The sequence below is a fragment of the Drosophila sulfurigaster genome, chromosome X (assembly GCF_023558435.1).
Source record: "Drosophila sulfurigaster albostrigata strain 15112-1811.04 chromosome X, ASM2355843v2, whole genome shotgun sequence".
In the NCBI taxonomy this organism is placed as follows: Eukaryota; Metazoa; Arthropoda; class Insecta; order Diptera; family Drosophilidae; genus Drosophila; species Drosophila sulfurigaster.
This window is the reverse complement of record NC_084885.1, coordinates 10,213,347-10,224,900: the sequence shown is the minus strand read 5'-3', so window position 1 is coordinate 10,224,900 and position 11,554 is coordinate 10,213,347. Positions and strand designations below refer to the sequence as shown.

At 39.2% G+C, this 11,554-nt stretch overlaps 4 protein-coding genes across 4 annotated transcripts; 2 read left to right on the top strand and 2 right to left on the bottom strand.

Moving 5' to 3' along the window:
- Positions 1-73: 73 nt before the first annotated feature.
- On the bottom strand, positions 74-693 carry LOC133847283 (moonshiner). Its single transcript, XM_062282219.1, has one exon. The coding sequence runs from the start codon at positions 618-620 to the stop codon at positions 93-95; it is 528 nt and encodes a 175-aa protein (XP_062138203.1). The 5' UTR covers positions 621-693; the 3' UTR covers positions 74-92.
- Positions 694-1,613: 920 nt separating this feature from the next.
- LOC133848109 (heterogeneous nuclear ribonucleoprotein A/B) lies at positions 1,614-2,812 on the top strand. Its single transcript, XM_062283504.1, has 2 exons — positions 1,614-1,724; positions 2,260-2,812. The coding sequence occupies exons 1-2, from the start codon at positions 1,722-1,724 to the stop codon at positions 2,617-2,619; spliced, it is 363 nt and encodes a 120-aa protein (XP_062139488.1). The 5' UTR covers positions 1,614-1,721; the 3' UTR covers positions 2,620-2,812.
- Positions 2,813-3,715: 903 nt separating this feature from the next.
- LOC133847779 (ice-structuring glycoprotein) lies at positions 3,716-10,405 on the bottom strand. The gene is made up of 4 exons (XM_062283000.1): positions 10,305-10,405; positions 9,282-10,227; positions 4,926-4,978; positions 3,716-4,845 (listed from the first exon to the last, which is right to left on the bottom strand). The coding sequence occupies exons 1-4, from the start codon at positions 10,305-10,307 to the stop codon at positions 3,853-3,855; spliced, it is 1,995 nt and encodes a 664-aa protein (XP_062138984.1). The 5' UTR covers positions 10,308-10,405; the 3' UTR covers positions 3,716-3,852.
- Positions 8,208-8,812, top strand: LOC133847206 (uncharacterized). The gene has a single exon (XM_062282086.1). The coding sequence runs from the start codon at positions 8,290-8,292 to the stop codon at positions 8,638-8,640; it is 351 nt and encodes a 116-aa protein (XP_062138070.1). The 5' UTR covers positions 8,208-8,289; the 3' UTR covers positions 8,641-8,812.
- Positions 10,406-11,554: the final 1,149 nt, after the last annotated feature.

The following is an 11,554-nucleotide window of genomic DNA, read 5'->3' as shown; positions in this document are numbered from 1 at the left end:
TTATATGAAATTCGAGTAAATGCCGTTATATCGAATGTGACCAGTCACTTATGAAAATAAAATACTTAATTTAATTGGCATCTAATGGGATTTTAGTGCAAATCCTTTTCAAGCATCTCGTCAACATGTTTCTGGAATATTGAAGTGCCTTCATCCAGCGGCACCTCCATAATGGTATCTAGCAGTTGCCAATTGATGAGCGGTTCCACTAAATTGTTTTTGCATACATGGGCTTTCACTTTCAGCTTGAAGCTTCGACATTGCCAATTGGGACGAAGAGGAGGAATATTAATCCCATAAACTACGTCACAATTGTCCTCCAATGTGGTAGCATCCACGTACTCATCGTCCTTAAGTACTTTTTTACTGGCTGCTGTTGCTCTTTTTCTGGGTCGTGGCTTTCGCTTGGGTTTTGGCGGTAGTGGTACGGGGTTTGAAAGTGGTTGACGATCCTTGGGTTTATAGTTGGCCACCCATAACTTCTTCAATTTGGAGAGTCCCAATTTTTCTGCTGCACTTATTGCTTGACTGCCACCACGCAGTTGCGCAATTGTATCGTCGATCACGTTCTTGGAAAAGCTGTGTGAATTGGGTATCCAAACTGATTCCTCATTCGACATTTTGCTGCTTGATATTTTACTTTAGCTAGAGCTTGAATACTCCTGGTGTCTTTAACGATATTATCTACGTTTCTGAAATAAGTCGATACATCGAATTTTTGCCAACATCGTACAAGTGCATTTAGAATGATCAATGTGTCCACACCACATGAGTGCAAATAATTAGCTGGTATTATTGATATACATATTTGATTACTTTTAGGACAATCGATACCATTTTCGATATTATATGAAAATTTGAATGAAACTTAACTGACTCATCATCAATTAACAAATGATCGTACATTTTAGCTATGTATTTGGTATCAATTAATAAGCCATGGTGGGGGTCAAAAAGAGAGCAGCTAAGTCAAGGTAGAGGAAAAAAACACCAACTGCACTTTGTTTAAGCAACAATTAATAACGGGCAGATTTATGAGCAGCGATTCATTCGCTAAACCGACAACCGCAAAATGTCATAAAAAACCAACAGCAGAGTTAGATTTAAAAACATATACATACATGTATGTGTATATAAATGGTATAATTAAAGAAAGAGCGCGCGACGATGTTTACCCTAAAAAAAAAACATGACAAAGAGCAGAGTAAGTGCCTATGTATAGAAGAGGGGAGGTTGGTTCAGGGCGTGGTGAGACCATAAAAATGAAATAAAATAAAATAAGCCACAAGCAAAACTACCAAAATGCATGTGTTTAGGTTTTCCAAGTTTTTGAGTTTAAAGCGACTGATGAGTCGTGGGATCGTGGGATCCGTTAAGCAACAATAACAACAACTACATGCATAGTATGTATTTCTAAGCGATTTGAGTTCAGTTCAGTTGTTTGTTGTTGTTATTGTTGTTGTTGTTGTTGTGCCGGTGTGAGTAATGAGCATTGTCTGTCACCGTTCGTGGGGAGTAAAGGCGTTTCAAATTAGTTGTAAAATTTGCTGTGCACAATATATTTAATTTAACAACAAAGTTTCGAAGTTTCTTAAGAAGAGTATAAAATGTCGCGTTAAATCCGTAACGAGCAACAGTCATCACACAGCGTTGTTCCAGTGTTTAACTTCACTGCACCCAATTCCACTCTCAGGACTAACAAAAAATTTGAATACAAAAATATGGTAAGTATAATCAGCTATGAACTGTGCAATGAGCAAATAAAGTGTTTGTGCATATAACTGAAAAGTGATTAAAACTAAAAGTCCAATTTGTTGTGCCTCAATAAATGTTTAATCACATAAACTTTTGTCGTTTTTTTTTTCAAGAATTTTATAACGCACATAAGAATTAAACGCTACTTTAAGTGTTAAGTTAAAAAAAACTTTCAATCGAAAACAAAAGTGTTTAAGAATGTGGAAAAGTGAATATTCAGAGATTTGAATTGAAATTAATTTAAAATAATTAGTTTTACGTTACTATCAGTGAGCTTCTAATTCAAAGCGTTGCAGAAACTTATTTGACGGTTGGAAAAATTAAATTGCATATGACACACAGATGGCGCCCCTAAAATCAAATCCTGATGATTTCAAGTTTGTCCCAACCTTTAAAAGACGTGTGTCTGAATAAATGTTAAATATATTTTTTTTTGAGTGAATATTATTTGTGTAATATTTTGTTTTTGACAATATTTTGACGATCTTTGTTTTTCATGTGCAGAACTGCGTTGCCGTTTTAGTTTTCATCGCATCCCTGGCCGCCTGCTCCGCAGATGTTTCCCATTTGTCGTTATCCCGCGGTTATTTGCCACCCCTGAGCGGTGCCAGCGGCTATGCCTACTCATCGTATCCCTCGTATTCGGGTAGCGCATATTCCGGTAGCAACTACTACTCGGGATCAGGAGGTGTCGGGTCTGGCTATGGTGCTCCACTAGCCACGTCCGGATACAACAGCTATGCTTATAACAACGGGTATAACAACTATGCCACGCCCTCTCGCGCCTATCTGCCAGTTGCCACAAACTATGGCTACAATGGACTGGACACCAAATACGCTGCCAATGGTGGCTATATCTATTAGGCACTGGTCGAAAATATTGGATCAGCACTGTCGAAGAAATCCTTAACCTACAAGAAGTGCCACAAATAATACGTTCGCATGTAATTTAACATTTTTTTTTTGTATAACTGTAGATATGAACATTTACCTTTGTATATTAACTAATTGCCAATATTATTATCAAATATATTCGACAAATTCAATAACAAAAAAATTCATGGGTATTTTATGTATCTCAATGTCTGAGCATTGGAATAATTGGTTGCATATTGAAGAAATGTCTTTATAGAGCTCAGATAATGCGCTTGGTTCTATCTATAAGTTAACTCTTTAACTTTCAGTTAGTCATGTGATCTGATAAAGACAGAGGAGAATTTCTAGTGGATATTTTGCATCTATCTTTTAATTCATTTATGAATTTCGCCTCAACTATTAAGCGGATTAAAGAGATGTAAAGTATTCACCCAGATAAAGCGCTTGATCTTATCTATAAGTTAACTTTTAAACATTCAGTCAGTCATCTGATCAATAAGGTTAAGCATACGGAAAAGATTTTCGGGTGTTTATTTTGCATCTTATCATCTATTTATAAATTTTGTCTTAACTATTAAACAGATATCAGCTAATTAAAAAGTTATTATATTTTATGACATTTGCAAACCAATCGTAAACAACAGATGCATTGACATTGTTTTTATGTGGACAATAAATTAAGGCGAGTGACAGCTAACTAACAGCTTGAACATGAGAAACCCGCCCGTAAAGTATTAATTGCTATGATTTTAACATAAAGAAATATTTCCAGTTTCAGTTAGATGAGTTCCCAGAATACTTAAATGCTAAACTGCAAACATATTCATTCCGAAATTCGGTAGCTTGTTGGCAATCATTAAGCTTAAACAATTCTCTGTCAATAGAAATAATATGATTGAACATTTGGGAATCTTTTTCAAATTCTACACTTACAAACGTTGCTTTCCAATTAAGTTGTAGGTGATTAGTAATTTGAATTTTAAGGCGAAACAAGTTTGTCGCAATTATGACACAATAAACCACTTAAAAAGTCAAAGTTCCAAAGTTCGTGATTAATTCTATTGGGATTTTGCTTAAAATTGATTTAAGAATAATGTTTCGGAGTATTTCGCATTTATTGCACACTTTGCTTTCGATTATTTATATTATTAAAAAAACAAACAAAAAAAAAAAGTATTGATTGAATTCGAGTTGTTTTGCCTTCAGAGATCAGGGATCAGATTAATGCTTGTAACGATATTGATAACCTCCATTAGCTGCATAGCGAGTGCCAGCTGCACCCTGAGCATAGCCACCTCCGAAGGAAGCAGGTGCGGAATATCCATAGCCCTGACCCTGGCTACGCGCTGAGCCAGAAGAAGCCGCCGAAAGGCTGCCATAACCCTGGCCATGAGACGACGCTGCATAGCGAGCTGGAGCGGAGTAGCTGTTGCTGCGGGAGACGGCTGGAGCAGAGTAGCTGGAGTGGGAAATAGCTGGAGCAGAGTAGCTGCTGCTGCGGGAGACAGCTGGAGCAGAGTAGCTGCTCGTATGAGAAGCGGCAGGAGCCAGATACTGACGCGATGGAGCTGCGACGGGGGCATATGATGAAGCCGATGCGGAGTAGCTGGAGTGGGAAACAGCTGGAGCGGAGTAACTGCTGCGAGCGGGAGCAGAGTAGCTGCTGTGTGAGGGTGCTGAGTAACTGCTGTGAGATGCAGCTGGAGCGGAGTAGCTGCTGTGAGCAGCAGGTGCGAGATACTGGCGCGAAGGAGCTGCAGCTGCAGATGACGAGTGGCTGCTGTACGAGGTCCTTGGAGCCGAGTAGCTCGTGGCACCCGAGGTGGAGTAGCTGCTTACGGATGTCGCTGGCGCCAGATATTGGCGAGATGGAGCTGCCACTGGGGCGACGCTGTAGCTGCTGCGCGAGGCGGCTGGCGTTGAGGCATAACCCGAGTTGTATCCCGCCGAGTAGCTCTGTTGAGAATGGACAGCGGGTGCCAGGTACTGACGAGATGGCGCAGCTGCCGACGGAGCATATCCATGAGAACGGCTAGCAGCATAGTGACCACCAGTTGCCGCTGGTGGAGCAGCATACGAGCTGGCGCTGCTCGAGGCAGCCGTGTTGTAGCTGCTGTACGCATTGGCCTGAGGTGGCAGGTAGGTGCTGCCCAAAGGACTGGCCACGCCCAGGGCGGCAAGTGCGAGCAACGCAGTGCAAATGGTGAAGGGACGCTGCAACATTAAGGATTAGAATTAGAATTAGAGTGTGTATTAAATAGTTGCCGTTTTGTTGTGTGTAGCCCATCACTTACCATGTCGAATTCAGAGTTGTGCTTGGGTGATGACCGAGCGATTACTGATGCCACTGGAGCCGTGAGGCAACACTTTTATAGCAGCCACACACAAAAGAATTGCGAGTACAAATTCTTTGGCCGCATAGCCAAAAAATGGTAGAAGTATGATGCTCAGCTCGTAGTGCGAGTACAAGTTGTTGAAGAACAAAACGGAACCCAAATTTACCTTTAACTCTGCCTCTGCTCCGTCATTCTGGTTTCAACTAATCTATCCAACATGATATTGGGACCAAAGCGAGCTGGAATTCAATCAGAGAAACAGTTGAAAGAGAAAAATATGATTAAATTAACTATAATAATTACTAATTAGTATTGATAGTATTAAATAATTGTAGATTGAATCAATATTTAGAATATCATTACATTCTTATAACAAGAATCAATCACAAATATATAACAATCCATAATTAGATGTAAAATACCATATTATAGAATTACTGAATTACATGTTTAAAATACCAAAACATTAAAAATTCCCTACAAAGAAATGCATTAAAAAATAACTGGAGGTGAACTTATAAGTTAACTTTAAGTTTTATTTGAATACATTTTTTATTAGCGAATTATTTTGTACTTTGGGAATTTAAACTTGCATTTAGTTTACTAATTGTATAATATGATATATTACACTTATTTGCTAAATAAGATAATAATAATTTAATATTAAATTTCGAAATTGAAAAGTATCCTAAAGATGATATAAGAATAGTATTTGCTAAAGATGATTTAAATTTTAAAAATATATATATACTTATAAAGACTGAATTCGATTTGTTTTCTAAGTTACAAATATTTCATTTTAATTAAGATCTTTAAACCTCGCTTTGAATATGATTTGTTTTTATGTCGAGTTTCTAAGTTAACAATATTTTAGTTTAATTTCAATCTTTAAACTCAGCTTTGTAGCACAGTGTTGGCGCCGAATTGTGCGCGATTGGAGGATGCCGTGGAATCTATTTATTTGATCGTTTATTTTTAGCCATGTCCATTTCGGAAGTCACCGAGACAAACACAAACGCGCAAACGCAAAATACCTCGAAAGTTTAATTAATGATGCGTTTTTTTTTAGTTTATTTAATTTAATTTTTTTTTTTTGGGTGCTGGTTTTGTTTTTTGTTTGTGTTTGTGACCCGCGTTTGGGGCTCAACCAGTCCAGAGAAGTTCGAAGTGACAGCGACGCGAAATGAACGTGAGATAAGTAATCCAATATTGGATTGTGGATGGGATCGGCTTGAAAATTAGAATCCGACGAGTAGCAATAGCTGCGGGCCGTGCACTTGGAACTTGGATCGCGCCACTTCATCTTGGGCCAATGTTTTGGTTTTGGTTTTAGTTATAATGCCAGATTTTTAATTTTTTTGGTTTTTTGGGTTATTTTTGGGGCCCGCGTCGCCGTCGCTGGCTAAAAGCGACGATTACTCATAAACGGACATTAATTATAATACGTATACTTATGTACCTAATGGTCTGGCAGTGTTTATTTCTTTGCACGCAAAGAAGCAAATGAGCAAAGCACCGAAGAAAAAGAAAAGAAAAAAAAAAAAAAAAAAAATGAACATACTATTAGAACGACAAAAAAGCAGAAAATCAAATGAAAACAAAGTGGATAATTTGTTTATGGGTGCGTGTACTTGAATTATGCGCTCAACATTTGCAGATCGTTATCTCATCAACATCTCCGATCTGTTTATTGTTTCGTCTGTTTTAGCACCCATCTCAGATCTCCGCTTAACGGACGACAGTTCCTCTTTGCATTTTGAACGGAAAGCACTGAAACGCAGCTATTAAAACTTCAGATGATTATCACATCTACCTCAAAGTTATATCCTGAAAGTGTGTTCTCTTTTTAAAGATTTGTCAGGTTAGATATTCGCAGTTTAATAACTTTTAACATTTTTGCATCTAACGAGACAATCTCGTAGCTTGTTAAAGAGCTTGATTTATGCGTTATTCAAATCCATATGCCCGAAAATAAAATAATAACTTTGCTGTTGAGAGCTGCGGAGAAGTGATTGATAATTTTTCAAAAATTAGAACCATAGCATCGGTGCTTAATTCAATTAATAAATAACGGTTACCTAAGAGCCAATTAAATTAACAGCATTCGATGAGCTAATGATTAAATGAATCTATCAAAAATTGCATAATTTATCACCACGAAGATGTTCAAATTACTTCTTTGGTGTATTCTTTGTCGATAATTATTTATTTCGAGCTAACATTCGCTGCTTGGGTTTTCAAATGAAATCGAATTAAGTCCGCCTTCATAAGATGATAGAAATTAATTAGCGATTTTTGCGTTGTGTTCATAAATTATATTTCAAAGATTTGCAGTCAATTTGCTGCCTTAATGGCCACATTAATTGCTGCGAAATATTTGATAAATTAATTAATTGATGCAACTAACGCACGCACGTCGAAATCCGATTATGTATGTGAATGGTAAAATAATGTCATCCATATTCGAATATAAATATGTATATTCAATTATTATTTATTTATTCGACCATTTTTTCGCTACTCACTTCTCATTTCATTTCTACACTGTCATCGGAGGCCACTAAGACACCAACAATCCTACAGACATTTATTTATAAATCGCGAAATCGCGACACAAACGAAATTTGCAAACATTATTTATTTATCATTGTTGTTGTTGCGTGAGTTTGCTTTTACATTTGTGAATACCCTGGACTGTTCTTCATTAATAGGGTATGCTTCTCAGCTAAGAAAGGTGTTAAGTGAAGGTACTTTGAACTTTCTATACTTTTTTAGTAAGTGAATTTATGCAGTAGATATATGAAAAGGACTCTAAGCTAAGCTCTAATCAAATTAAAATGACCGATATGCTTATGTAGTATCCTAAAGTTGAGCAAATTTCTCAATCTTGCTGTCCGTACCTGACTTTTTCTTGCTTCCTTCGAGAACTGTGTGCATTTATAATTAATTGTCAGCATTTCTGCCGCCTCGATATGTAAATTGGATCACAAACTTATGTACTCACATGCATACAAGGCACACACATGCATTTTACGAGTATTTTGCGTTGCATTGAAATCGGGTTAATGTTAATGAGCCTTCCAGAAACTTGTTATTTCCTCAGCAAGTTGGCCAGCAATTGAGAGAGTTGTTGAGAATCGCATAGAAGGGCCGCACCACGAGAACGGTACTCAGCAAGCGCGTTGCCCTCTGGATTCAAGGAGCATGCATATGTATAAAAGAATGATGCTGTCACTCAGAACTGTCCAAGTTGATCCCAGCCAGCATTCGCAACGGATCGTTTTGTCGTAATCTCGTCGTGCTGTTGTCATTCGCATAAGTCATGCATTTGTGTTGCAGTTCCACATTGTTGGTCGCCTGTTCGCTGGCGATGTTGCGGCACGTTGTAGCAATGCCCACAACCACCGCTTCAATGACAACATTGAAACCAAAGCTGGTTGTCGACGGTGAGGAGGAGGCGCCGCGGCCCATGACATATCACTTCATTGTGGATCATCGTCCCAGCACGTTGGGGCAGAATTATTACATCAAGCCCGGTCAAGTTGTGGGCTCGTTCAGTTTGGATTCGAAAGCGTTGCAGGTGCGGCACGAGGGCAGCAAGCGCAACATTAGTAACAAGTTAAACATTCTCTTCGTGGCCAGTCCCAAGGAAGAAGAAGCAACGCAGAGCTAAAACTGATTATTTATGAAAAGCACTTATTTTTTTTTAACGTTATGTATGACGATATTTAAATCAATTTCCGGTAATTAATTGAGTTGTTTGTTTGTTACATATTCTCACTGTAATGTTATTGTCAACGCATAGCTAAGTTTGATATCACAATTAAACAAAACAAAAGCTTTAATTGATTTTCAGGATCAAAATGGCTGCCGCTTAGAGTGACCGTAGTTGTATTTTCCATTTTTATCATTGATCTTTGGTTGCACAATATTAGTATATTTCAATAACAATAAAAATAAAGTGGAATATTTTTAAAAATTTGCATGTGGTCTAGAATAATTATTGCTTTTGACATAAATCGCAAGAATTGTGTGAGTTTAACCGATGTTTACACAATTATAAAGCAGAGCTGGTATTTTTTCAATGATTTTTGCAATTTGGCAATTGCAAGCAGCGTTGTTGCCAGATAAACACACAAAAAGCACCGCACAAGCCTAAAATAATCGATATGGCAACGCTGTGTAACTAAAACGACATAATCTTTGAAATCGAATTGAAAACTTGGTTAATTTTGTTTATACAACAATTGGGTTTTTATTCGTAAGCAATTAAAAAAAAAAAATGTGTTTCTATCGCGTTGCTGATAACTTAACGACGTCTGGCATAGACGTAACCACCGTTGGATCCGTAAACGGTGTCGATGCCAGAGCTGGAGTAGGAAGGAGCTGTGTAGGAGGCAGCGGCAACTGGAGCTGGAGCGGCATAGGACTCGCTGGTGAAGGTGGCAGCAGCAGGAGCCTCATAAGTGGTGGCCTTGAAGGTGGCTGCGGCTGGGGCAGTGTATGACACAGTCTGGGTGGCAGCTGGGGCAACATATGAGGACTCGAAGCTGGCAGCAGGTGCGGCATAGGTCTTGGCAGCGGGAGCTGTGTATGAGACGGTCTGGGTGGCAGCAGGGGCAACGTATGAGGACTCGCTGACGAAGCTGGCAGCAGGAGCAGCATAAGACTTGGCGGCGAAGGTGGCAACTGGAGCGGTGTAGGCAACAGTCTGGGAGGCAGCTGGGGCAACATATGAGGACTCGAAGCTAGCAGCAGGAGCGGCGGCATAGGTCTTGGCAACTGGAGCAGTGTAGGACACGGTCTGTGTGGCAGCTGGGGCAACATACGAGGACTCGAAGCTGGCAGCGGGAGCAGCAGCATAGGTCTTGGCAGCTGGAGCGGTGTAAGAGACAGTCTGGGTGGCAGCTGGAGCTACGTATGACGACTCGAAGCTAGCGGCAGCGGGGGCGGCATAAGTCTTGGCCACTGGAGCGGTGTAGGAGACAGTCTGGGTGGCAGCAGGAGCCACATAGGACGACTCGCTGGCGAAGCTCTCAACAGCAGGAGCTGGAGCGGCAAAAGATGCGCTCTGGTAGCTGGCAGCTGGAGCAACATATTGCTGGCTGGCGACGAAGGAGGGAGCGGGAGCGGCACTGACCACAGGTGCGGTGTAGGTGGCAGCAGCAACCTGACGAGGAGGCAGATAAGTCTTGCTCAGGTGGGCGACATCACCGGCAACCAGAGCCACGAGGGCGAACGAAACGATGGCGAAGAATTTCTGGAATACAAATGATGTTAGCCGAGGGAATTGATACAAATCAAATCGAATGAATTCCAATTTGAAGTACTACTAACCATGATGAGATTGTTGTTCTGCTGACAAAGCTGACTATAGAACTAATTTGATACCCGAGCATCCCAACATATTTATAGCCCAAACATCGGAACGGATCGGATACAAATGTCAAAAGGAAACAACGAGAAGAACAAGAAAGTGAGAACTTGAATCTGTTTTAACAATCATCATAAAATATCGCTCATTATAAGCTTTCTATGCATGAATAGCAAAAAAACACAGAGACAAACAAATGAAATAAAATCAAATCAACAATGAATAAGAAACGAAACTAAACTCAATACAATAACTAATAAAATCAGAGTTCACAACAAGATGAGAGAACACAGAACAAGCTTTTTTGGCCTGTGTGTTCTGAGATATCGATGACGTTCATGCCTTTGATGACTGGCCATTCATTAGCCCAACTCCGTGTGCGAATTTTATTTAAGACATGTTTCTTTTTGCTGTTGTACATACATTATTTTTGATTTTGATTTCGGCGTATAGCAACGTCCATTTAAATGGCATTGTTATGATTGGAAACTCCATTCATAAGGCGAGATACGAGGGGTCTTGGTTCCGGTAATCGACACTCGACACCCGACACCCGACTCTCGACACTTGGTACTCGCTACTATCAATCAACGAGAGAGTTCTATGCCCTGCAATCAGTCAAGGCGGAGCAATCAATCCATCAAAACGAAAGCATCGAGTTTTGCCCCGCAGGGAATATTGCAAATCATTTCGGGATTTTTCAGACACCATCCGAGACACTCGCAGTACAATTAATCAACCGCAGGTAGCTATTGAATAATAACATATCTACAACTTCTTCATGTCTGGATGTTTGTTAGCAATTTAATTTTCAACTCTTAATTGAGAACGTAAACCTAAAGCATTTTTGAATCTGCTTGGTGACTTATAGCGTTGAATTAAAAATTGCATATAACATATAAATTGCCCAAAAACTGAGATATATGTAAAAGTTAAGAATTACTCTATCTATTGATATTAGACTTCATTGGAATAGTGAAATCTTAATCCAGAATTAATTTCTATGTTATATGTTATTCTGTTATATGTTATTCCAAATATGCTTTTTTTTAATGTATTGTTCCAGCTATTTTCCTATTCACTGAAAATAATTAACTAGACCTTTCAATATTAAACTTAAGGTGTAATCAACACAGTGTGGCTCTAAAGAAGGGCTCTAACTGAGCCTTTATTAGAGCTCTTTTAATAATCATACGACAAATTGGTTTTTTGT